Source organism: Mobula hypostoma, chromosome 20, assembly GCF_963921235.1.
Source record: "Mobula hypostoma chromosome 20, sMobHyp1.1, whole genome shotgun sequence".
In the NCBI taxonomy this organism is placed as follows: domain Eukaryota; kingdom Metazoa; phylum Chordata; class Chondrichthyes; order Myliobatiformes; family Myliobatidae; genus Mobula; species Mobula hypostoma.
In genome coordinates this window covers 25,301,171-25,325,885 of record NC_086116.1, presented here as the reverse complement: position 1 = coordinate 25,325,885, position 24,715 = coordinate 25,301,171, and the positions used below count along the sequence as shown (strand labels likewise).

General features: G+C 38.6%; 1 protein-coding gene across 4 annotated transcripts in view; it reads right to left on the bottom strand.

Moving 5' to 3' along the window:
* The window catches only part of gramd4a (GRAM domain containing 4a), a 163,928-nt gene that overhangs the window by 43,986 nt on the left and 95,227 nt on the right, over positions 1–24,715 (bottom strand). For all 4 annotated transcript variants that reach the window (XM_063072575.1, XM_063072576.1, XM_063072577.1 and 1 more), the window contains 2 exons: positions 14,808–14,928; positions 11,218–11,276 (listed from right to left, as the gene is read on the bottom strand). In XM_063072575.1, the coding sequence (XP_062928645.1) occupies positions 11,218–11,276; positions 14,808–14,928 (180 nt within the window). The remainder of the gene's footprint in view (positions 1–11,217; positions 11,277–14,807; positions 14,929–24,715) is intronic.

Sequence of the window (24,715 nt, the reverse complement as noted above, 5' to 3'; positions counted from 1 at the left end):
TATTCCTTTTAAATGCAACCAAAAAAAATCTTACTGTAGTTTTAACTAAATTTGTGGATCAATATTTAAAACAGATGGCTATGAAATACATTGTTATTTGACAAAGAAATTATAATAATAATGAATATTAAATCTAATTTTATATTGTATCAGTATACTTTGTAATTTTTGCCAATTTCAATTTGGCACTTACATTTTTACTACTCATTTTCAAAATATTCCATCACACATGACAAAACTAGCTTGCCAATTACTTGAGTTGCATCCAATGAAAATATTAAGATTTAATAGGAAGAAAATGAAAAGATTAATGCTTTTATGTCAAGTTTAGAATGTGCAGAGAGCTTTTCCCCCCTGCTGATAAGCTAATGACCTAATTTAACTGGCGACATTATAATTGAACATTCAAAGCTCTAACCCTAATTTTGTAGCTTTGCTCTTTGGAAAGCAGGGATACTTCTATTGCATCAGAATTAATACAGTACATCAACTGGTACTTTTTCCTCTTCTTTGGGGACTACTTATTTCACCCTAACTCAATGTAGTCAAAAGTGATTGTTCAAGCCAAGGTATATCACGGGATGCTTGATGGGGCAGCTGAGTAGGTTGAAAAGTAGTGCACACCATCTACCAACTCCACTTGCTTTTTTTAATTGACTGTAGGTTCCCAATATCATCTTTCAAATGGAACTGATTTAGAGCCTACTTGTAATTAAGGCCTTAACACTGGGGTTGGTCTTCTTGTTGATGTTGACATGTTGATATTGGCTTGTTTATCCTGCCAGTGGAAGTTCTTGTCAGAGCGCAGTTGGGGCAGATTAATAGAGATTTGCTTCAAAGGTGTTAAATGCAAGGACCATTCTTTGGTTCACTCTCTGGGAGAGGTTGATGACTCAGCTTGGTTTCAAATTACCACATACATGCAGTCAATCTGTGAACTAAAATGCAATAACAGAGATTGAAATGACCCCATTCCGGAATGGAGATAATGGAGGTTGAAGGGCTTCACACATTTGACCTGTAGATTAGCTTCAACTCTCTTTTTCATGGAAAGGTTGTTGGAAGTTGATGAAGCATTGCAACAAGATCACTAAGAGTGTCAAGGTAACGATGCAGCCTTGCTCGATGCCAGTCTATTGTGTTTCTGTTGGTTAAGGTTAGATTTTTGCCACCATTTTTAGGCACAAGATGGCACCACCTGTCTGGCCCTACATACTTCTCTGGAGTATCTGGACAATTAAGGCACCTATGTTAGACTGTTGTTTATTGACTACAGCTTTATCTCCAATACTGTGTTAATTCCAAGCAAACTGATCTCCAAACTCCTAAATCTGGACTCAACACCTGCCAGATCGCCGGCAGGTGGTAAAAGTGGGCTCCCTCACCTCTGCCCCTCTGACCCTCAACACAGGAGCCCCCCTCAGGGTTGTGTCCTAAGCCCCCTCCTTTACTCTCCATATACCCGACTGTGTCGCCACCCACAGCTCCAATCTGCTAATTAAAATACATTGGCTTTATCCCAAATGATAATGAGGCAGCCTACAGAGAAAAGGTAATCACCTTGACACAGTGGTGTCAAGAAAAGAATTTCTCCCTCAATGTCTCAAAAACAAAGGAGCTGGTTATGGACTACAGGAGGAATGGAGACAGGCTCACCCCTATTAAATTCAATAGATCTGGGGTCGAAAGGGTGAACAGCTTCAAGTTCCTCGGTATACAGCTTCAAGTTCCTCGGCTGTGTAGTGAAAAAAGCACGAAGTGTCTCTTTCACCTCAGACGGCTGAAGAAGTTTGGCACGAGTCCCCAGATCGTAAGGTCTTTCTACAGGGGCACAATTGAGAGCATCCTGACTGGCTGTAACACACCTGGTATGGGAACTGTACTTCCCTCAATGGCAGGACTCTGCAGGGAGTGGTGTGGACAGCCCAGCGCATCTGTAGATGTGCACTTCTCAATATTCAGGACATTTACAGCGACGTGTGTGTAAAAAGGGCCCAAAGGATCATTAGGGACCTGAGTCACCCCAACCACAAACTGTTCCAGCTGCTACCATCCAGGAACAATACCGCAGCATTAAAGCCAGGATCAACAGGCTCCGAAACAGCTTCCTCCACAAGGCCATCAGACTGATTATTTCACGTTGACACCATTGTATTTCTAAGCTATATTGACAGTTTTGTTGTACATTTTATTTATTACAAATTACTATAAACTGTACATAGCACATTCAGACAGAGAGGTAACATAAAGATTTTTACTCCTCATGTATGTGAAGGATGTAAGAAATGAAGTCAATTCAATTCACTTTTTGCAACTGGATCTTCGACTTCCAGACCAACAAACCATCATCAGTAAGGATAAGCAGCAACACCTCCACCACGAAGTTGCACTCACAAGGATGCATCCTCAGCCCTCTGTACTACTCCCTGTGTACTCTCTTCTGCTTGGCCAGAGTCTGTTCCATCTCCATCTACAAGTTTTCAAATGATGACACCATAGTGGCTGTATCTCAAACAATGATGAGTCAGAGTACAGAAAGGAGGAAGATAGCTCAGTGATATGGTATCATGACAATAATTTTTCCCTCAATGTCAGCAAAACAAATGAGCTGATCATTGATTTCAGTAAGAGTGGAGGGAGGTGCAGTGCATGTTTCTATTTATATCAACGGTGCTGAGGTCGAGAGTTTCAAGTTCCCAGGGCTGAACACCACCTGTCAGGCACCTGAACAGGCCTGTCCTCATCCAATCACACTGACGCCACTGCCAAGAAATTTCACTAGTGCCTCTACTACCTCGAGAGGCTGAAGTAGTTTGGTATGTCCCCTCTGACTTCATTTTTATTGATGCACCATAGAAAGCATCTGATTCAGATGCATTGCGGCTTGGTATAGCTACTGCTCTGCTCATGACTGTGAGAAACCACAGAGAGTTGTGAGCACAGCTCAATACGTCACAGGAACTAGTCTCCTCTCCATGGGCTCTGCCTACTCTCCTCGCTGCCTCAGTAAAACAGCCAGCATGATTAAATATCCCACCCAAAGTGGACATTCGCGCTTCTCATCCCTCTAACTGGGAATCAGATTCTAAAGCCTGAAAACACAAACCACCAAACTCAAGGACAGCTTCTACCCTGCTTTTATAAAACTACTGAATCTTTCCCTAGTACGACAAGCTGTACGCTTGACCTCATGATCGACCTCATTGTGACTTCGCACCTTACTGTCCACCTGCACTTGCTCTGTATATCGCTTTACTGTTTTACCTTATATTACTTCAATGCACTGTTGTAATGAATTGATTTGAATAGATGATATGCAAAACACATTTTTCATTGTACCTTGGTACATGTGATAATAATAAACCAATTGACTCCTCCTCCTCTCCTTCCTCTGGCCCTTTGCTCTCTAATCTCAAGAAACAAACCCTGGTGAAAAGTAAATATTTTCTTCAGTTCCTCAGGCTGGCTGAGATATTTCTCCCTAGATTCGGGGTTGTTCTGTCTGAAGCCTGTAGTCTGCTCAAGATCCCTCCCAGACCCTCAGTTACAGGGGACAGATTCAGCTGCAGAGCAGGAAAATGACTCAGTTCTCTGCCATGACTGGAAGCCTATTATTATCCACTTAGTTCATGTAATCTAATTAAGTTCAATTATAGCTAAGTGTTCACAGTAAACTACCAAACACATGACACAATCATGTGAAGGTTAAAAAATCCTGCCCTTACCAAGACACAAAATTAATCAATAGGATTACAAAATGTGTAATGTTAAGATTAAAAAATGGTTTACAGATCAACACCCTGAAAGTGTATTGATGCACCACAGGATACATCATAAAAAGATACATCATATTTCTATTATGCTAAGACACAAAATCTTGTCTTCTAGTCTTTTAAGTTCTGTCAGGCTGGTATCTGAAGCCACAACAGGAAATTCAAACAAACCAACTCGCTTATTCAGCACAAGAGAAACAACTTCAAATTACAGTTCTGTTTTCAAAGTTCAATGTATGTAAAAATGTTTTAGCAAAGTAATTTTTGTGAAGTTATTGTTCTATAAATATGGAAATTCAGTTTCCTACTAGCCTGTGTCTTTAGCTGTATAATATGCAGTAATTTAGTTTGCACTGTTGGTGTGTTCAAAAAATATTAATTATATTTCCTAAGCTTTGTTTTAGGTGTTTCAAACTGATGTCTGGCTGAAATTACAGTTAGAAGGCCGATTCCTATAGAGTCATGGAGATAAAATACGGATTAAGGTCCTTTAGCTATGCTGACCTTCATGCCGATCTATACTAATCCTCAATGTCCTGTTCATTCAAGTAACTGTCAAAATGTCTCTTAATGTTGTTACTGCCCATGCACCTCAGTTTCCTTTAAACCCATGCCAACTAAATCCTACTGTTGGAAAAGACTCTGGTTACCTTCCCTATCCATGCCTCGCACAATTTTACAAACCTTTATCATGTTATCTATCAGCACCTCTCACTTCAGAGAAAGCTGTAGGAATTCAGTTGGTCAAGCAGCATCTGTTTGTAGAGGGGTGGGAACTGTTGACATTTCCAGTTAAAACCCTGACATAGATCTGATGAAACATTGACAATTCCTTTCACCAACAGCTTCTTCTCAGCTCACATAGTTGCTCTAGCAAATGGATTATTGCTGGTTTATCCATTTTTTTCCCTTTTAACTCAAATCCTCCAATCCAGGCAGCATCCTTGTGAATCTTCTGTCTACCTTTTCCAGCTTAATTGCATCTTTCTCTGGAATGCATCAACCAGAACTGCACACACTGTCTAACGGCAGCCCAGCCAATATAATGCTCATGTGCTATGCAATTTTCAAACATCTAACTTATGAACAACCCATACATACAAACGAGAATATGGGAACCGGTGATGTGGATCTGCGCACTGCTGTGAGGCTGTCTGAACCCTCGTAGAAAAGGAATGGAGCATTTCCGCCCAACCTTTGCCCCACTAACTCCCCCCACTCCAGCCGCAACAACTGTGGGCTGAGTTGAGCCAAAGAGATATGGGAGCACTACTCAGCAGACTCGCTTCCTCAATCACAAATGAGTGACACTGTCTGGCAGCCGCTCTTCCACGCTTGCTTGCTCTCCCATCATAGCCGCTGCATTGATCCTCTCTCATACACTGCTGTTCACTTACTGCTCCACTTTACTTCACTTCAAGACTTCCAACAACTCCTCCTTTATAATGTTGATATGCTCCAGGACATTGCTTCCCTCCCCCCAACCCACCGAACTCAGCAGCTTCCATTTCCTTCCCTTCTGAAACACAGACAAACAGCATTCATTTAAGAGCACAGCCAGTGTCCATGGATTCACACACAGATCATTACACTGATTCTTAATGGGGCGTACTGTCTCCCAAGCAACACATTTACTCTTAATATATTCACTGAATCTTTTAGGGTTTTCCTTTACTGCCAGGGATATCTAATGTCCTCTTTTGGTCCTTGTAATTTCATAAAGACCATAAGACATAGGAGCAGAATTAAGCTATTTGCCCTGTCAAGTCTACTCCACCATTCAATCATGGCTGATCCTTTTATCCCCTCCTCAGCCCCACTCCCTGTAATGTTTGAAGCCCTGTCCAATCAAGAACCTATAAAGCTCTGCCTTAAATACCCCCAATGACCTAGCCTCCACAGCTGCCTGTGGTAATAAATTCCAGAAATTCTCCACCCTCTGACTAAAAAAATTTCTATACATCTCTGTTTTAAATGGACACCCCTCTATCCTAAGGCAAGGCCCTCTTGCCCTACCATGGGAAACATTCTTTCCACATCTACTCTGTCCAGGCCTTTCAACATTCGAAAGGTTTCAATGAGAAGTCCCATGATCCTTCTAAATTCCAGTGAGTACAGATCCAGGGCTATCAAATGTTCCTCATTTGATAGCGCTTTCATTCCCAGAATCATCCTTTTGAACCTCCAATGGACCCTCTCCAATGCCAGCACATCTTTTCTTAGATCAGGAGTCCAAAACTGTTCACAATACTCAAGGTGAGGCCTCACCAGTGCCTTAAAAAAACCTCAGCATCACATCCCTGCTCTTGAATTCTAGACCCCTTGAAATGAATGCTAACATTGTATTTGCTTTCCTCACCACCAACTCTACCTGCAAGTTAACCTTCAGGATGTTCTACACAAGGACTCCCAAGTCCCTTCACATCTCACATTTTTGGATTTTCTCCCCATTTAGAAAATAGTCTGCACATTTATTTGTACTACCAAAGAGCACAACCATGCATTTTCCAACACTGTATTTCATCTGCCACCCTCTTGCTCATTCTCCTAATCTAAGTTTTTCTGCAGCCTACCCGTTTCCTCAACACTACCTGCCTCTCCACCAATCTTCATATCATCTGCAAATTTGGCAACAAAGCCATCTATTCCATCACCTACATCATTTATATACAGCATAAAAAGAAGTGGTCCCAACACCCACCTCTACGGAAAACCACCAGTTACTGGCAGACAACCAGAAAAGGATACTTTTATTCCTACTCGCTGTTTCCTTCCCATCAGCCAACATTCTAACCATGTTAGTAACTTACCTGTAACACCATGGGCTCTTAACTTGATAAGCAGCCTCATGTGTGGCAACTTGTCAAAGGCCTTCTGAAAGTCCAAATATGCAACATTCACTGCATCCCCTTTATCTATCCTACTTGTAATCTCCTCGAAGAATTCCAATAGGTTCATCAGGCAAGACTTTCCCTTAAGGATACCATGCTGACTTTGTCCCATCTTGTCCTGTGTCTTCAATACTCCATCACTTCAGCCATAAAAATTGACATTAACAACTTCCCAACCACTGAGGTCAGGCTAACTGATCTATAATTTCCTTTCTGCTGCTTTCCTCCATTCTTAAAGAGTGGAGTGACATTTACAATTTTCCAATCCTCTGGCACCATGCCAGAGTCCAATGATTTTTGAAAGAACATTACTAATTTCTCCACAATCTCTACCACCACCTCTTTCAGAATCCTAGAGTGAAGTTCATCTGGTCCGGGTGACTTGTGTACCCTTAGATCTTTCAGCTTTTTGAGAACCTTCTCTCTTGTAATAACAACCGCACTCCCTTCTCTTCCCCCACACCCTTCAACATCTGGTACACTGCTAGTATCTTCCACAGTGAAGACTGATGCAAAATTTCTTTCTTATGCATACTCCTACATCCCTTATTCTCCTCACAAACTTATTTAGCTGCCAGTACTGGATATATGCCACCTTTATTTTCATGGCCTGACCTTGAATATTTCTCAAAAAATTAAGGTTCCCATGCTTCTGGGAGCATGATATCAGCTAAGATAACACTTCAACGCTTAGCATTATGATGCTAAAAGAAAATATTGTAAATGCTGAAAATGAAGATCAGATAGCATTGATGGCTTACAGGGTTGATTGGTAAGATTTTTTTTAATACCATACCTTCCACTGTCATAGATAAAGAATGATCAATCTTTTCTATTCTTATCATTGCAATGGTCTGCTTTAAGGCTTTAACAAAGAATCAGTCAAAGAAAGCCAAATTCTTTAATTTTCTGCTTCATATTTCTTTCCCATTACACCACAGTGTCATACCTTGCCAGTATGCTGACCTTCCACCTCCTTATTTGAAGATTCTGTAACTTTATTTTCATAAACTACATTATGCATTGAATTTGCTTTATTTGTTTTTTTTTTAGAAGATTCATCAGGATTAATGTTATTTTAACACCAGCATTAACTAATTTAAAATAACAGCAAGGGTGTACAATGATAGTGGATTGACTAAACTCTTTAATTAATTATTCATTCCACACTGTGGCTTGTGATTGCCAATATTCACTGTCATTGTGTGAAAGGCACCATCATGAACATGTAGTCATAGAACATACAAATAGGCATTAGGGCCCACATTGCCTATGCTGACCTTGACACCCAAAGAAACTCATCCCTTCTATCTACATATGATCTACATTGCACCATTCCCTGCATACTCATCTGAAAGCCTTTTGGATATCAATATTGTACCTGCTTTTACCACCACCACCACCCCTGACAGTGTGTTCCAGGCACCTACCGTTTCAGTATTAAAAAATCTTACCTCAACATTTCCTTTAAACATCACCCACTTGCATTAAAGTTATGTTGTCTAGTATTTGACATTTCTACTCAGACACAAAATGTTCTGACTGTCTACACTATTTATGCCCATCATCATTTTATAAACTTCTGTCAATGTCCCCTCAGTCTCCAATGCTCCAGAGAAAACAATCCAAATTTTCCCACTTCTCCTTATAGATTATACCCTCTAAGATCCTTGTGAGCCTCTCCTGCACCCACTCCAGTGATTGCCTCCACATCCTTCCTGTAAGAAGGTGACCAGAAAAGCACACAGTGATTCAATTGTGGCCAAATCAAAGTTTTATGTGGCTGCAACAGATGAAGACAAACATACCATACACTGCCCTTTGCGCTCATCTGCCTGTGTTGCCATTCTCAGGGAACTATGCACTTGGATCCTAAGGTATCTCTATACATCTGTACAGTTAAAAGGCTTGTCATTAACTGTACATTTTCCCCTTACATTTGACCTCCCAAGTGCAACACCTCAAACTTGCCCAGATTAAATTCCATCTGTCATTTCTGTGTCCATAAATCCAACTGATGAGTACCCTGGTGTATCCTTTGATCTTAATCCTCTGCATCAGCTAACCATGAGGGACATCAAATGCCTTCCTAAAGTCCACGCAGAGAACATCCACTACTTTACCCTAATTAATTACCTTGGTCATCTGCTCAAAAGACTTGATCAAGTTTGTAAGATAAGGCCTGTCCTGCACAAAACCATGCTGACCTCTAACCAAGGTACGCTTTTCCAAATGCGAGCAAATCCCATCCCGAAGAATCCTCTTCCACAGCTTCACTACCATTCATGGGAGGCTCACCAGCTTACAACTTCCTGTATTACCCCCATTTGCCTTCTTAAACAAAGGAATAACATAGACTATTCTCCAGGCCTCCAGGTCCTTACGTGTGGCTACAGAAGACTCAAAGACCTTTGTCAAAGCCCCACAATCTCCTCTCGTCTTTTGCAATAACCTGGGATCGATCCCATCAGGCCCTTTAATATTCTTCAAGAGACCCAACACTACCTCCTTCTTGATCTCAAAATGCTCCAGTATATTAGTATACCCTATCCTGATCTCACCATCTTCTATGTCCTTCTTCCTGGTAAATACTGCTGCAAAGTACTCATTTAGGACCTTGCCACATCCTCCAACTCACAAAGATAACTTACCAGAACTATAAACGCAACTCATTCTCCTTATGATATTTAAGAGTTTTACTACCAACTTTGAAGATTGCATTACTCCTACAGACCAACTGCCTCATTATTTGAAAGGCATACAAGAATTGATGGGCTGTTGCAAAAAAACCCCACAGAATTAGGAAATAAATAGTGGTCTAAATAGTAATTACTAACAACTTAAAAAAGAAGAAATAAGAAGATTTCAAAGTATCAATGAAGGAGAATCTTCCCACAATTTCATGAGTGTCTGTCCATTACAACAATATACGGAATCCCACCAAAAACAAAGTAGACGCCGCTCGGAGTAAGAGAGATTTTCTGTAAGCAATATTCTATTTGCAAAATGCAAAGCAAATTAGCAAAAGCATAAAATTTTTTGAACACATTTATCTCACTCGTTCAAAAGTAAAACTAATACCTGATATTGGTTTAAATATTAAACATTGACCAAATATGGCAAGTAAAATTATTTCAGCAAAAAAGCTCCCAAGTAAGTTTAGATAAATTAAGAAACTTAAATATTCTGTTAGATAAATTCACACATCTTCAAAAGTAGTGAGTCACAGTGAGTAATGCAGTTGCATGCTGAGAAATGCTGCACATGCTCGGACTTGGTCATCAAGTGAATTACATGCAGAAGTGATATTTCTTGGAAAAGCAACAATGGAAATCCAAGCTTTTCAGAGAACTCCAATGGAGCTGTCAAAATTTAGAATATATCCACCAAAAGACACGGCCATTTTGGATTTAAGTTTACTATGTTATTTGTGAAGTATGCATTTCTTCTAGATAAGATACAAACCTTTCTTTGAACCCTTAAGTCAGCAGGCTGAACAGGAAAAATGACAGATAAAAAATAATTGAGTGATTTAGCAATTAAACTTCAATCTTTTATTGTCTAACTTGAATACTGTCATTCGGCCTATATGGGACAATTTTATTTCTCAAAACAAATTTAGCAATATTACTGAGGAATCCTTCATGACTTCCAAAAATATAGAAATTACCAGCTATTGCCAATTCCATTCAAGATCAATCAACTTTGCAAATCCTTAGTAATTTTCTCAGTAGTAACTTTTTAGCTTTACAATAACAGTGTGGAATAGATTTACTTGAATATGTAGAAAAATTGTAAAGCCAGAGTTTGATGAGAAGAGACAGAAGTTGCAATTTTGTATAGATCTTAAACCTGCTAAAACTGGATTATAGATTGTATAATATATTTTTTTTCTAATTTACATTTTAAAGGACACGAATTCGTGATAACCCAAAAATCTTCAAATATGACTAAGGAATGAATGATGTAATGCTTGCACAAATAATTTCAACTTAAGATTTTCAAAACTGAATAATTGCTTCACACATTACAGTCAATTCTTTAAAAAATACTTTCATTCAGATTGAATTTTATCAAGTTAATTTTTAATTTACAACATTCAAAGTTGCTATTTATAAATTTAACCATATCAAGATATACACAATAAAAGTAAAACTGCAGAAAGCTTGTGACAAACAGGGTGAGGAATGTTAGTTCTGGAGATAATTCCGATTATCGAGCATTCTAAATACTCCAAGAATGCCAAATAAAATTCCCTCCGCAGGACATTAGAAGATGATGATTCCTACATGCACCAGTGGACTATTTTCTTATTATTATATAAGGTTCATCTCTCAGCATCAGGGTAAACCACAGCTCAAAACACAGTTCACAGGAGACTGTACAAATCATTTCATATTCAGTGTCAATATTCTATAAAATTCCATCATGAATTACAGTTTAACATTTGCAATGTGCAAAGCTGTCAAATTAACTGCTTTAACGACTTCATATGAAACAACTGTACTTTTACTAACACTATATTGATCTTGGCAAACACAAATGTAAGTTACCTGTTCCATTTACTGAAGTTTGCACTTTTGCAGATGGCTGACTAGATGACTCTTCACCTCTGGAAGACAAAAAATAAACTAAATACATTAGAATATTTATACATAAATAATTGTTTTACTGAAAATTTCAATTTCACTTAATATATTGAATGTTCATAAACCAGCTTTATTGACTTTTAAACAAAATAGGTTCACGAAATGCTCATCATACCAGTAACCATTACCTGCATGATAACTCACGCACATTCAGAGAGCGTAGAATAATTCTTGATTTACAGGTTTTCTTTTATTGTAAGAAGAGAATACTTTTAATGAGACTTTTAGGTGGAATTTTAAAAATTCCAGTGTAGAATGTCCAGTGTTTATTATTCTCTTCTCAATCAATACATCACGGGGATATAGTCTTAACTGAGAATAGGCAGCTCAGAGAACCAATCTTCAGTACCATTACCAGAAATGCTTCATAAATGATGCATCAGTTCAATCAACTCTAATTATTTACCAAATATTAACAAAGCAGGGAGCTTTAACTGAATATCAATTACACTCTTAAAAATTTGGACATGATACCCAAAGACACTTCTACTGAGATTGCTGAAAAGTATGATATCTTTCAGATTAAAGGAGTTTTTTATTTAAAAGTCACTATACTTTGTAGATTACAGGATTAATTTTAAATTATTAAAATTATATGTGATATATGACCATACATCATGTAATTTGAATACAGTGAATTTATCATTTAATAGTTCTTTAATACTGTTATATGCTGATAGACTAAAAAATATTAGTATCAATTTTAACTTTGAAAGAAAAAGGTATTCTTATATTCTTAAATTATTCAAACACACACATGAATTGAACTATGCCTAAATTGTAGTCTTCCAAAAACACAATTAGTATCAAAGGTGATCCCATTGTTGATTGGTTTGTTTTTCTTATACCAAGGCTATCAACAGTTTAGTTGAATATTGGAGATCATTCACTAAATTTCTGCTAGGTGATAAAATCTGTGAGAGTGAATAAATTAATTAGTTCTGGAGAAAAAGGGACACTTTTCATTTAAGTTTGTGACAAAGATCTAGAACCCTCTGCTTGAATCGATCGTAACCTCAGAAAGTGCATTAATCCATGTTCAGCACATTTATGCTACACTGTATTTGAGACCGGAAACTACCTTTCAAAAAGATCTCATGTTAGCTTGAGTAACTATAAGCCCGAAACAGGTGCTCTGCTGCATTCCCAATCATTCAACACAAATGGAAAGATTGAAAAACATTGTAATAGTTGTTCCTTTCACTAACAATAACCTCTTGAAGACCACACCAGAGTTTCATCCCTGACTTCATTACATCATTATCTCTGAAGCCTGACATGGTCATTCTGTCAGAAACCTTGAAGCAGGTGGTCATGGTGGAACTGAAAATGCCTTGGGAAGATCAGATTGAGGAGCGCAAGGAAGCCAAATACTAGGAGCTGGTACAGCCGTGCCAGAGACAGGGGTAGAGGGCACGATGTGAGCCTATAGAGGTGGGATGTAGAGGTTTTAGTGGCCCGTGGTTGTGCAGAACCCACTCTCTCCTTGGCATTACAACAATAGTTGCAGCATTGACTGCACTAAAAACATTCCAACAGTTGCTGGCAGTAGCCATAAGCAATGAAATTATGATGTACCCCTTCTTTCATTTTTGCACTACTAGTGCCTACAAAGAAGTTGCGGCCATATCTGCAAACTTGTCAAAACTAAGATTCCATGATTTATCACCATGCGCTGAATGAAGAAAACCATCAATGTTCAACTACTTGTAGTTATATCCTATACTGCTACAGGTTTAGTGCAACTATAGGTTTAAACTGAATGATAGATGCCTATGTATCCATCACTTCCCTTCTTTGCCAAGCGCCACGAACGAATCGTATACCAAATAGCTGTGGTCTTGGCTTGAAATCTCAACTTAGAGTAAGCAGTTACTCCAACTTGAAGATCACGAGGAAAAGGCAAGGTTGAATATTTCCTTTTAATTTTAGTTACACTGAACTATTCTAATTACACTAGAAAACAAAGATTTTGCTTCCTGAACACTTTTGGATGTATCTTATGGGGTTTGGGCTGCGGATCATGAGAATCATCATGGAATTTCCCTGTCACAAACTATTTTTTAAAAATTCCCTATATTTGTTATTTCACTTCATAATTCAAGTCAATTAAAATGTTGCCCATAATGTAAGCTGAAAAGTTTATCTTCTCCAAGCATGCTTAGGCAGGGCCGATGCTACAATGGTAGGGCAGGTTTTTGAAAAACAGGACATGGAGACTAGAGGAAGCAGGTGAAGATGCCAGGAGAGAAAAACAAACACTGATACTGATATAGATTTTGAACATTTAATGTCAAGTGAGTCCTATCTGATAACTCAATCTGATCTAAATGACCTGGTCAGAGAATTGGGTTTGTCAAAGGCAAAAGCAGAATTACTAGTTCAAGGTTACAAGGCTGAAATCTTCTGTCACCAGGCACAAAGATTTCCGTGAAGAATTTCGATATTTGAGACAGATGTTTCCCAGAATAACTGAAGGCAAGATTAAGGAAGGCATTTTTGTTGATCCACAAATCAAACAGGTCATCAATGACAAGCAATTTGAAGAACTTCTAGTGGGACCAGTGAAAATTTTCTTGGCAACTACAGAGGACAAAAGTACATGCAGCTGGTTGACAACATGCTTCAAGCATATAAAACCATGAAGTGCAACATGTCACTAAAGATTCATTTTCTGCATTCCCATTTGGACTTCTTCCCTGCAAATCTTGGTGCTGTCAATGATGAGCATGGTGAAAAGATTCACCTGGACATTGAGATAGATGCATGGATGGGAGAGGTCTGGAGGGTTATGGACTGGGTGTAGGTCAATGGGACTAGCGGAAGAAAGTTTCAGCACAGACTAGAAGGGCCGAATGGCCTATTTTCTGTGCTGTAGTGTTCTATGGTTCTAGGGTTCTATGGAATCTTTCAGTGCTGCCTGATTATTGTTGGACACTTAAGTGAGAAGCCTCAGACACTTGAGTACAAAGGAAAATTATCAACAAAATAATTTTGGCTTAGTTGAACTATTGCAAAGCATCAGTGCTGTTATGCAATTAAATACATTATATTCAATAAAGTTTAATTTCTTGTTGTCCAAATTCCTATGTGATACAAGTAGTCTGAAATTATATTTGTGTTCAGTTTCAAGCGGTCTATCATAAACAAAAAAATTCTGAGATAGCAACACTTTCTAAATAATTTGTTATCCAATGTTATTTTGCTTTTTAATTTTTTTAATGCTATTATTTAAAATAACTAAAGTATTTAAATATCTCTAAATATCAGGGACATAAAAAAATCATTAAAAGCACCTCTCAAGTTTGACAATACAGTGAAATGTGATACATAGCCTTGTCCTGCCAAAATGTATGAATAGTAAACATGAAACTTCATCCTATTTGCATGGTATTTCTATCCCTTTGAAAAGTCCATGGATTTCGCACTAGTGTCATGATCAACTACTGATCCGTGGAAAAACAATCTGGATTAACTTATTATATCATGTGTACCTGACTTTAAGCACATCAGAAATTTTCTGTTCCAGCTCTATTCGTTTTAATTTTTCCTTTTCTAGTTCCTGCTTCAGAGCTTCAGCATTCGTTTCTTCTCTAAGCTTCCGTAATTCCTCTTCTGTTTAGGAAAGAAATAAAAAAGATTTTAACAGGAATGACTAGTTATATAATAAGTTCAACATCTTAGCAAACTAAATTCATTGTACAATAAAGATCTAATAATGCTTACAAACCTCTTGCAGCTTTCATAGACCAATTTCCATTACAAGGCTGAACTTCATAACTTAAAAAAAATACAAGTTTTAACTTTGCTGCTTTATTAATTCACAGGATTAAATATTTACCCATAGCATTTAATTCCTCTGGTTTTTTTTAAACTGTATGTTTTATATATATTTTGAAAAGCCAACCTTTCTTTCGACACTATGTTCTCATCAATCATCTGAGCAGACATTAGGTTAAAAGCAGTTCTCCCAGTGTTACTGATTAGCCACCAGATGGTGCACAAGATTCATGCAGGTGAACTTCTCACATTTCTCATCCATTCACTCTCTCTGCACTGTGTATAATCTCAGCTTCACCTTTATCTTCCACCAAACTGGTGTGTTTCCCACATCACCTTCAGCATCAACACCAGCACAAAGCACATTCATTCCTTCTCTCCCTCTCCCTTTATTGCATATCACACCGTCTTTGCAGATTTAAATTGAAACTTTTCCCTTCTAATATAGACAATAGGTGCAGGAGTAGGCCATTCGGTCCTTCGAGCCAGCACTACCATTCACTGTGATCATGGCTGATCATCCACAATCAGTACCCCGTTCCTGTCTTCTCCCCATATCTCTTGACTCCGCTATCGTTAAGAGCTCTATCTAACTCTTTCTTGAAGCATCCAGAGAATTGGCCTCCACTGCCTTCTGAGGCAGAGCATTCCACAAATCCACAACTCTCTGGGTGAAAAACTTTTTCCACAACTTAAAGGGAACCGTAAAGTAGCTTAAATATTTCATGTTTTTGTTGTTCTCAAGCTACTGCACACAAAGTCATATGGTGCCTGCACAGAAAGGAATAGAGTTAATGTTTCAGGTGAAACATTAGGGTCTGCAAGGTAGCGTAGTGGTTAGCATGACGCTTTACAACATAGGCAACGTGGGTTCAATTCTCGTCGCTGCATCTAAGGAATTTGTATGTTCTTCCTATGACCATGCCAGTTTCCTCTGGGTATTCCGACTTCCTCTCACAGTCCAAAGACATGCCAGTTGATAGGTTAATTGGTCATTGTAAATTGTCCCGTGGTTTAGGATTAAATCAGGGGAGTGGTGGGCAGTGCAGCTTGAAAGGCTGGAAGGGCCTATTCTGCACTGTACCTCAATAAATAAAAGTAAATAAACAAAGTAAAATGAAAGGGCATCAAACTGAAATATCAACTAGTACTCTTGTAGTGCACTCAAGTGTTGCAGTGTATATGTTTTGCCCTCAACAGATCCTGTTCACCTATTTATTCCTGACAGGGATGCAACATAACATCAGCAAAATATTAGAAGCTATTTGATAAGTGTATTGATGATCAATGAAAGTGCATAAAATAGTGAAATCTGTCCATGGTGGGTAGCACAAAGCATGGCATTCAGCTGAGAATACACACAATATTCCCCTTCTGAAATTTGTTTCTGAACTTCTAGACAATCTTGTTTGAAAATTGCAAAAGATACAACCACCAACCAGTGCCAACTCCTAACATAATAAAATAAAATTACATTTTGAATATGAAAATAAAGATAACACTCTGCAATAATTTAGTTTGGGAAAATAATAGAATTCTGCTCTGAATGAAGTTACCCTCAACATTCTGGTTCGAAATCTGAATCATTCTTACTTCATAAACTTACGTGGTGACAGGAAGCTCTAATGATACTGTCTGTTCATTGAGACATGAAACAGATACCACTACATCTCCTTCCGGCACCCAGTAAGTCTGTGTTGTAAGAAGGTTCATCATCTGATGAGCAGTATGTATTCTACGAGCATCAAACACTGATTATCTGCCTATTAACCTACTGTTTGAGATAACTTAACCAGTACAAGTTGATATATCTATTTCCCTATGCTGTTGTACTTTCCAGGGGATCAAAAGTGCATCAGTTGCTGTGTTGTGCTTTGCAAGTTCTGAAATCAAATAAATAATGTTAACGGAAACTGTTTGTTATCATTTCAGAGGACCTGTCCTGGGCCCAGCACACAAGCGCAATTACGAAGAAAGCACTGCAATGCCTCTACAGCCTTAGAAGTTTGCGAAGACTCGGCATGGCATCTAATACTTTGACAAACTTCTGTAGACGTGTGGTGGTGAGTATATTGACTGGTTGCATCATGACCTGGTATGGAAACATCAATGCCCTTGAATGGAAAATCCTACAAAAAGTAGTGGATATAGTTCAGTCCATCATGGGTAAAGCCTTCTCCACCATTCAGCACATCTACATGAAACCCTGTCATAGGAAAGCAGCATCCATCATCAGGGACCTCCACCACCCAGGACACACTCTCTCTAGCTGCTGCCTTAGGGCTCACACTACTAGGTTCAGGAACAGTTATTACTCCTCAACCATCAGGGGAAAATTTCACTCAACTTCACAAGCCCCATTAGTGAACTGTTCCCAAAACCTATGGACTCACTCTCAAGAACTCTTTATCTCATGTCCTTGATATTTATTGCTTTTTTCCCCCCCTCTCTTTTTGTATTTACATTTTCTTGTCAATTGCACATTGGCTGTTTGTCCGCCCTGTTGGATGCACTCTTTCATTGATTCTGTTTCGGCTCTTGGATTTACTAAGCATGCCTGCAAGAAAGCAAATCTCAGGGCTGTATATGGTGACATATATGTACTTTGATAATAAAATCACTTTCAACTTTGAATCTAAATAATCCATTAAATTGTGGAGCAATTTTCTAACATCATTAAAAGTACGTTAGAATTGTTTTGGCAATGGAGTAAAACCATATTGAACTACCACCTCGCTCCCCTTCAAACTACTATTGACTTAAAAATTGTTCTGATCAGAGATTAATGATCTTGATGTTGCATTGCACTGTGCTAACAATAAATAATAAATAATATAATTTCTACACGTAATAAATAATGTGCTCAAAAGGCCAGAGACAACAACAACTCTGACAAAACACAAGATTATACAAAAAAAAAGGAACCCCAGTAACAGTAAATATTCACACCTCTTTCTGAAAATAATTTAAAAGGTCAGAAATGATGCTGTTGTATGGTCCAATACACTAATGGTGAATCTATATAGATTTAACACTGCAAATCCTCTGATGACCCTATCACAGTATTGTACTTCAAACAGTGTCTGCTGTTGTCTAATTGATATTGACCGCATAATCATTAAACCTTAGTGACACTGTCAAATAGGATTATAACATCAGAACCATCCAGCTAAGTATTCCATCAAGTATAATATGGAGAATTCTGAATTTGGAAGCACCCTGAATGTCAATACTCTGCTACCAAACTAAACTTCACAAATTCCCACAGAGCTGGAATGTGCTTTTTAGTGTAATATGATAAGCACATCTCTATTCTTCCAAACAGCAACTTCAGATTAGCATTATGCTGGTATTTATGACAAATGGATTTTCTTTCCCTACCAAGTGTCCTGTCTCCTTTATATGGTTGTTCATTATTTCAATCAGAAAATTTTCACATTTGAATATTAGATTATAACCTGCTTTTTGTGAAACACAGGCTCAACTTTATTTTAAGAGTACAATAAAACAGTAGTAATTCATAGCTGTTAACTTTTTCATATGAATTGAGAAGTTTTTCTCTTCTGATGTCTGTAGGTCAGCCACCATTTCCCAGAAAAGAAAGAACTGAGCAAAATATTGCAGAGACACTGGAAATTTGAAATAAAACCAAAAGCGCTGGACATTTTCACCTACTTGAAACGTTGAACTTTACATCTCTCTCTGCTGCTGCCTGATCTAATAACTATTTTGTTTCAGAAACTTTACAGTCAACATCACTATAAATTCAAGTGGAAGCAGAATGATATCCAGATCTTTTCTTCTTCATGTTATGATATAACCAATCTACATTGAATACTTCTCTCAAGAAGAATAAGAGTTGAATTCAACATTACTTTAACTATGCTGGTTGTCTGTCACATCCACCAATGAAAGGAAGCCCATACAGGAAAGTCTTTAAAAAGTGGAAAAGCCATTGCACTGGGGCTGTTCCAATCTCTCGACCTCGGAAGTCCAGGTCCATTGGTACAAGTAGCCATCACAACTGGGGTCTTCCTTGGTTGCGGTGGATGACCATAATTTCTTCTATGCCTTATCATGCCCTTTGCTCTCCACAAAGCATTGCAGAACTGCCTTCCTGGCTGTTGGATCTCACTGTTGATCTCATCCACTCACTTCAGCTATACCAGGGGTTCCCAACCGGGGGTCCACGGACCCCTTGCTTAATGGCATTGGTCCATGGCACAAAAAAGGTTGGGAACCCTGAACTATCTGGTAAATCACATTGAAATGCTAATGCATTGTGAAATTGAGGCAGCACAGTAGCACAACGCTTTGCCGTATAGGCAACCAGAGTTCAATTCCCGCCGCTGCCTGTAAGGAGTTCATACGTTTTCCCAGTGACCATGTGGACTTCCTCTCACAGTCCAAAGCTGTACCGGTTGGTAGATTAATTGGTCATTGTAAATTGTCCCATGATTAGGCTAGGGTTAAATCAGGGATTGATGGGCGAAGCAGCACAAAGAGTCGGAAAGACCTATTCCGTGCTGTATGTCAGTAAAAAAAATTTAAGAAGAAATAATAACATGCAAAACAAACAACGATGTGTTTTTGAGCACAGGGCCCTGCCAAGGCAAATATAATGTGAATTTTATTTTTAAGGCAACACATGAAGAATTTCTTTCTTTAGCATACTGAGAAAATACCTAGGACCTGTATAGTTTAAACTGGAAAATGCAAACCTATCAGGGTCAATTGATCGCCATATTTTATGCTAAGCGACCTAATGCAAAATTTATCAGAACAATTTATTATAAGATGTTATCTTTAGTTATCTTCTACAGCACCGGGATGGTTTTAATCAGACTGATGCTTATGAGATGCTTCTGAAAGCATATATTGAATGGAATTATTCTTCAGAATTGAAGTACAATTCAACACCACCACTCAATAGTGTAAAGCTACACAATTTTGTCATGTTCAATTTTTTTTTGAGTATAATTTTTTTTTGGACAGGACAAGACAAAACATGATAGTGCAAGTGAAAATCCAGCCCAGAGAAGCAACAATCCATAAATACTACAATCCACAAATCCTTTCTATCAAATAACAGAGTATGCTCAATGAAATGCTAGACTTGCAAAAACTCTACCCAATTTCACATTCAAAATGTGTGGATTTTCTTCCATTATCCACGCAAGTAACCATTTCAATTTTGTGGGAAAGGAATTCCTTTCTATTCATCATGCAATTGTTACAATGGACAAATGTTTGAATAGAATTTCAAGCACTTCTGGTTTCATGGCAAATAAAAAGTATATAATAATTAAGGTACTTGAGCATACAATAAACATGTGTGTCCTGTGGAGTCAATACCTTGCTTAATTGGTGGAAGTCTCACCTCCAAGTCAAAAAGTTGTGGACTTAAGAGCCTTGAACACAAAAATACCAGTCTGATATACAGATGCAATCCTGAAACAGTGCTGCTCCATCAACAAATGAACAGCACAAAGGCAGTGAAACTGTGGAATTAATTGTCACAGAAAGCGGAGGAGGCCAAATCATTGGGTATATTTAAAGCAGAGGTTGATTGCTTCTTGATTAGTAAGGGCATGGGGGAGAAGGCAGGAGAATGGGGTAAATAAATCAGCCATGGTTGAATGGCGGAGAGACCTCATGGGCCAATTGGCCTATATGCTCCTGGCTCATTCTATGGTGTAAGATTCAAGATTCAAAGTATATTTATTATCAAAGTATGTATGCAGTATACAACCCTGATATTAGTCTTCCCACAGACAGCCACAAAAAAAAAGAACCACGGAACCAATCAAAGAAAAATATCAAACCCCCAACGCGCAAAAAAAGATGATAAATCACACAAACAGCAAAAAATGAGCGAAAAACACAGAATATAAAGAATCAAACCACAGAATCGTCGAAACAATTCAATCCTGGCCTACATTCAGATAAACATTCTTTGGCACACTTTTCAAAACAAAAAGGAGTCCATTTCGGACTTTATTCATAGTGATGTAGATATCCCTTATCCAAGATCACTAAAATGACAACTGCTCAATTTGAGAAAGCAGATGGTGTGTAATTTGGCTTCTGCATTCAAAGTTCAAAGTACATATATATCACCATATACAATCCTGAGATTCATTTTCTTCCAATATCCAATACAGTATCCATAATAGAATCAATGAAAGACCACACCAACAAGGCGGACAACCAGTGTGCAATAGACAACAAACTGTGCAAATACAAGAAGAAAGATGATAATAATAACAATAAAATAAGCAATAAATATTGAGAACATGAGATGCCGACTACTTGAAAATGAGTGAAGTTAAATGAAGTTATCCCCACTGGTTCAAGAACCTGATGGTTGAGGGGTAATAACTGTTCCTGAACCTGGTAGCGCGAGTCCTAAGGCTCTTGTACCTTCTTCCTGATGGCAGCAGTGAGAAGAGACCATGACCTGAGTGGTGTTTACATCATCAGGAACCCTATGACCCAGAACATGCTCCCTTCTAGCTGCTGCCATCAGGAAGGTGGTACGAGAGCCTCAGGACTCACACCACCTGGTTCAAGAACAGTTATTACCCCTCAACCATCATGCTCTTGAGCAATAGGGGATAACTTCACTTGCCCCAAAATTGAAATGTTCCCACAAACTATGGACTCACTTCCAAGGAATCTTCATCTCATGTTCTTAATATTTATTCCTTATTCATTTATTATTTCTTTCTTTTTGTATTTGCACGGGTTGTTGTCTTTTGCATACTAGTTGAATGCCCAAGCTGGTGCAGTCTTTCATTGATTCTATTATGGTTATCATTCTATTATGAGTATGCCTAGAAGATAATGAATCTCACGTTTGTATATGGTGACATATACGTACTTTTATAATGCCTATATAGTTCAATTATGACATTGTCACCCCTGTACTCAAATTCTTTTTACATTTAAGGCAAAAACAACAAAGCAGGTGCCTAATAGGCTGACAGATGAGTAATTTGTGAAATGCACTTCTTCTTCCACTTATACAAAGCTTCTATCTGACTGGTGCATAGATTCTAGGATGTCAATACTATACCAAATCCTCCATCTCTACTCCGAGAGGTCATGAACCTGAAGCTCCCAACAATTAGTGAAGCCAACACAGTCACAAAGGAGGCACACCTGCAGCTATATTTCGTTAGGAGTTTGAGGAGATTTGGTATGTTGCCAAAGACTCTAGAAAATTTCAACAGGTGTACGGTGGAGAGCGTTCTGATTGGTTATATCACTACCTGTGATGGATGCTCCAATATGCAGAACTGAAAGACGCTGCAGAGAGGGTTATAGACTCAGCCAGCTTCATCGTGGGCACAACCCTCCCCACCATCCAGGAATCTTCAGAAGGTGATGCCTCACAAAGGCGGCATACATCATTAAGGACCCTCACCATCTGTGGCACAGAATCATTACTTTAGGAACAGCTTCTTTCCCTCTGCCATCAGATTTTCGACCAGTCCGTGAACACTGCACTGCCTAGCTATCTATCAATTATTCATTTATTAATTTATTAGTTCATTTATTTATTGTAATTTATAATAATTCTTATGTCATGCACTGTATTGCTGCCACAAAAGTTTCACAACATAGGTCAGTTTATAAATTTTATCCTGATGGTGAATCTTCAAGCTTACCAGTACTCCGATGGTCACTGCGCTTTATACTGTCAGTAAGTGTGGACATGTTATATTTGATTCCTTCAGCCAGATTTTATCTAGATGGGTACAAGCACAAACCCTGTGCACCCCTCAAAGACAATCTCTCAGACTGACAAACCCGAGGAAATCCAATTTATTCCCATTCACTGAATTACACGTTAACCATCTGTCAATCCACATTAAACATCACATCTTAATTCCACATTCTCCTGGTTCACTATTTTCCTCTGTGCTACTCTACCAATGTTTTTGAAAACATAATTACACAACTTCCACAGATATCCCTGTCATCTACCCAACTAGAGGCCAGTTCAAAACAGTCCAGTACAAAGACATTCGGACAGACACATGGCTAGGGAAGATTTACAGAGATATGGGCCACCCACATTCAAACTGTGTGTGGCACGGGGAGACATGGTGGCATAGAGGTTAGCACAGCACTTTATAGTACAGGCAACCCAGGTTCATTTCCTGCCACAGACTGTAAGGAGTTTGTACGTTCTCTCCATGATCATGTGGGTGTCCTCCGCATGTTCCAGTTCTCCCCGCCCCCCCACAGTCCAAAGATGTACCAGTTGATAGGATAATTGGCCATGGTAAATTGTTCTTTGATTGGGCTCAGATTAAATTGTGCGATTGCAGGGTGGCATGGCTCGAAGGCCTGTTCTGCGCTGTATCTCAATAAACAAATAATAATTAAATTGGTCGGCATGGACAAGTTGCTAAAAAGCTTGTTTTCATGCTGTATAATTCTATGTGGACAGTAACGATTTTTCCCCAAGTTAGGGGAGCCCAAAACTAGGCGGCGTGGATTTAGGCAACATTTCCACATTAACGGTGATGAGGATATGGAATGAGTTGCCAGAGGAAGTGATTGAGGTAAGTACAACAGTTTCACTTAAGAAGCATGGAAGTGTGGGGCTTGGAGGGATATGGGCCTAGCACAGGAAATTGGACGAGCAGTACGGGCCCTGTGGCCAGCATGATTTCATTCAGCCAAGGGGGCCTGTATCTCTGCCATATTGCTATATGACTCTAAGGTTCTCAAAACTATTTCAAGTGCTCCAACTTTACTTTTAATAACTCTGGGTCTTTGTAGAGTCAGTGAGCTGCTGAATTTCTTCAAGAAAGTTTTGAACGCATCCTAAGTTTTGATCTTATCCTCTGCTGCCTTGTATTCACTTTCCATGAAGTATTGCTATCTCTATAGACACCTCTTTCTAAACTTTGATAACAGATCAGTAGCTCTTCTTATTAATCAGCTTGCAGGCTCTTTAGCTCCTCTTAGATGTTTTTTTTTAATAAGACCAGAAGATACAGGAGCAGAATTGGCCCATCGAATCTAATCCACCATTTGATCACAGCTGATCCAATTTCCCTCTCAGCCCCAATCTCCTGCCTTCTCCCCGAATCCCTACATGTCCTAACCAATCAAGAATCTATCAACTTCTGCCTTCAATATACCCAATGACTTGGACTTCCCAGCTGCCTATAATTGTTAATAATAATTTCTTTTACATCCTCATTTGGTCAGTGTTCTTATTTCTCTAGTACTTTTGAGAGGTTTATTGTGTCTCCTTCCATGAAGACAGACAAAAGTTTTGTTTAATTCATCTGTGATTGCCCTTTTTGCCATTATAAATCCATCTTTCCTTGTCTGTAAGAACCTACATTTGCCCTCCATTCTCTTTTCCATGTTCAATTCTTAGAGGCTTACAATTCACTTTTACATTCTCACCTAGTTCCTCTCAGATCCCGTTTTCCTTTACTTTACAAAATACCTGATCAGCCTTTCCCAAATTCACACATGCTCTCTGTCATGGGCTTAAGAGTTTTCCTTACAACTTTATAAATCTTTTCTCCTTTGATTTTATTTTGCCTACCACACACTGTTGGATTCGTTCTTTCTTTGAGCCTTAAAGGAA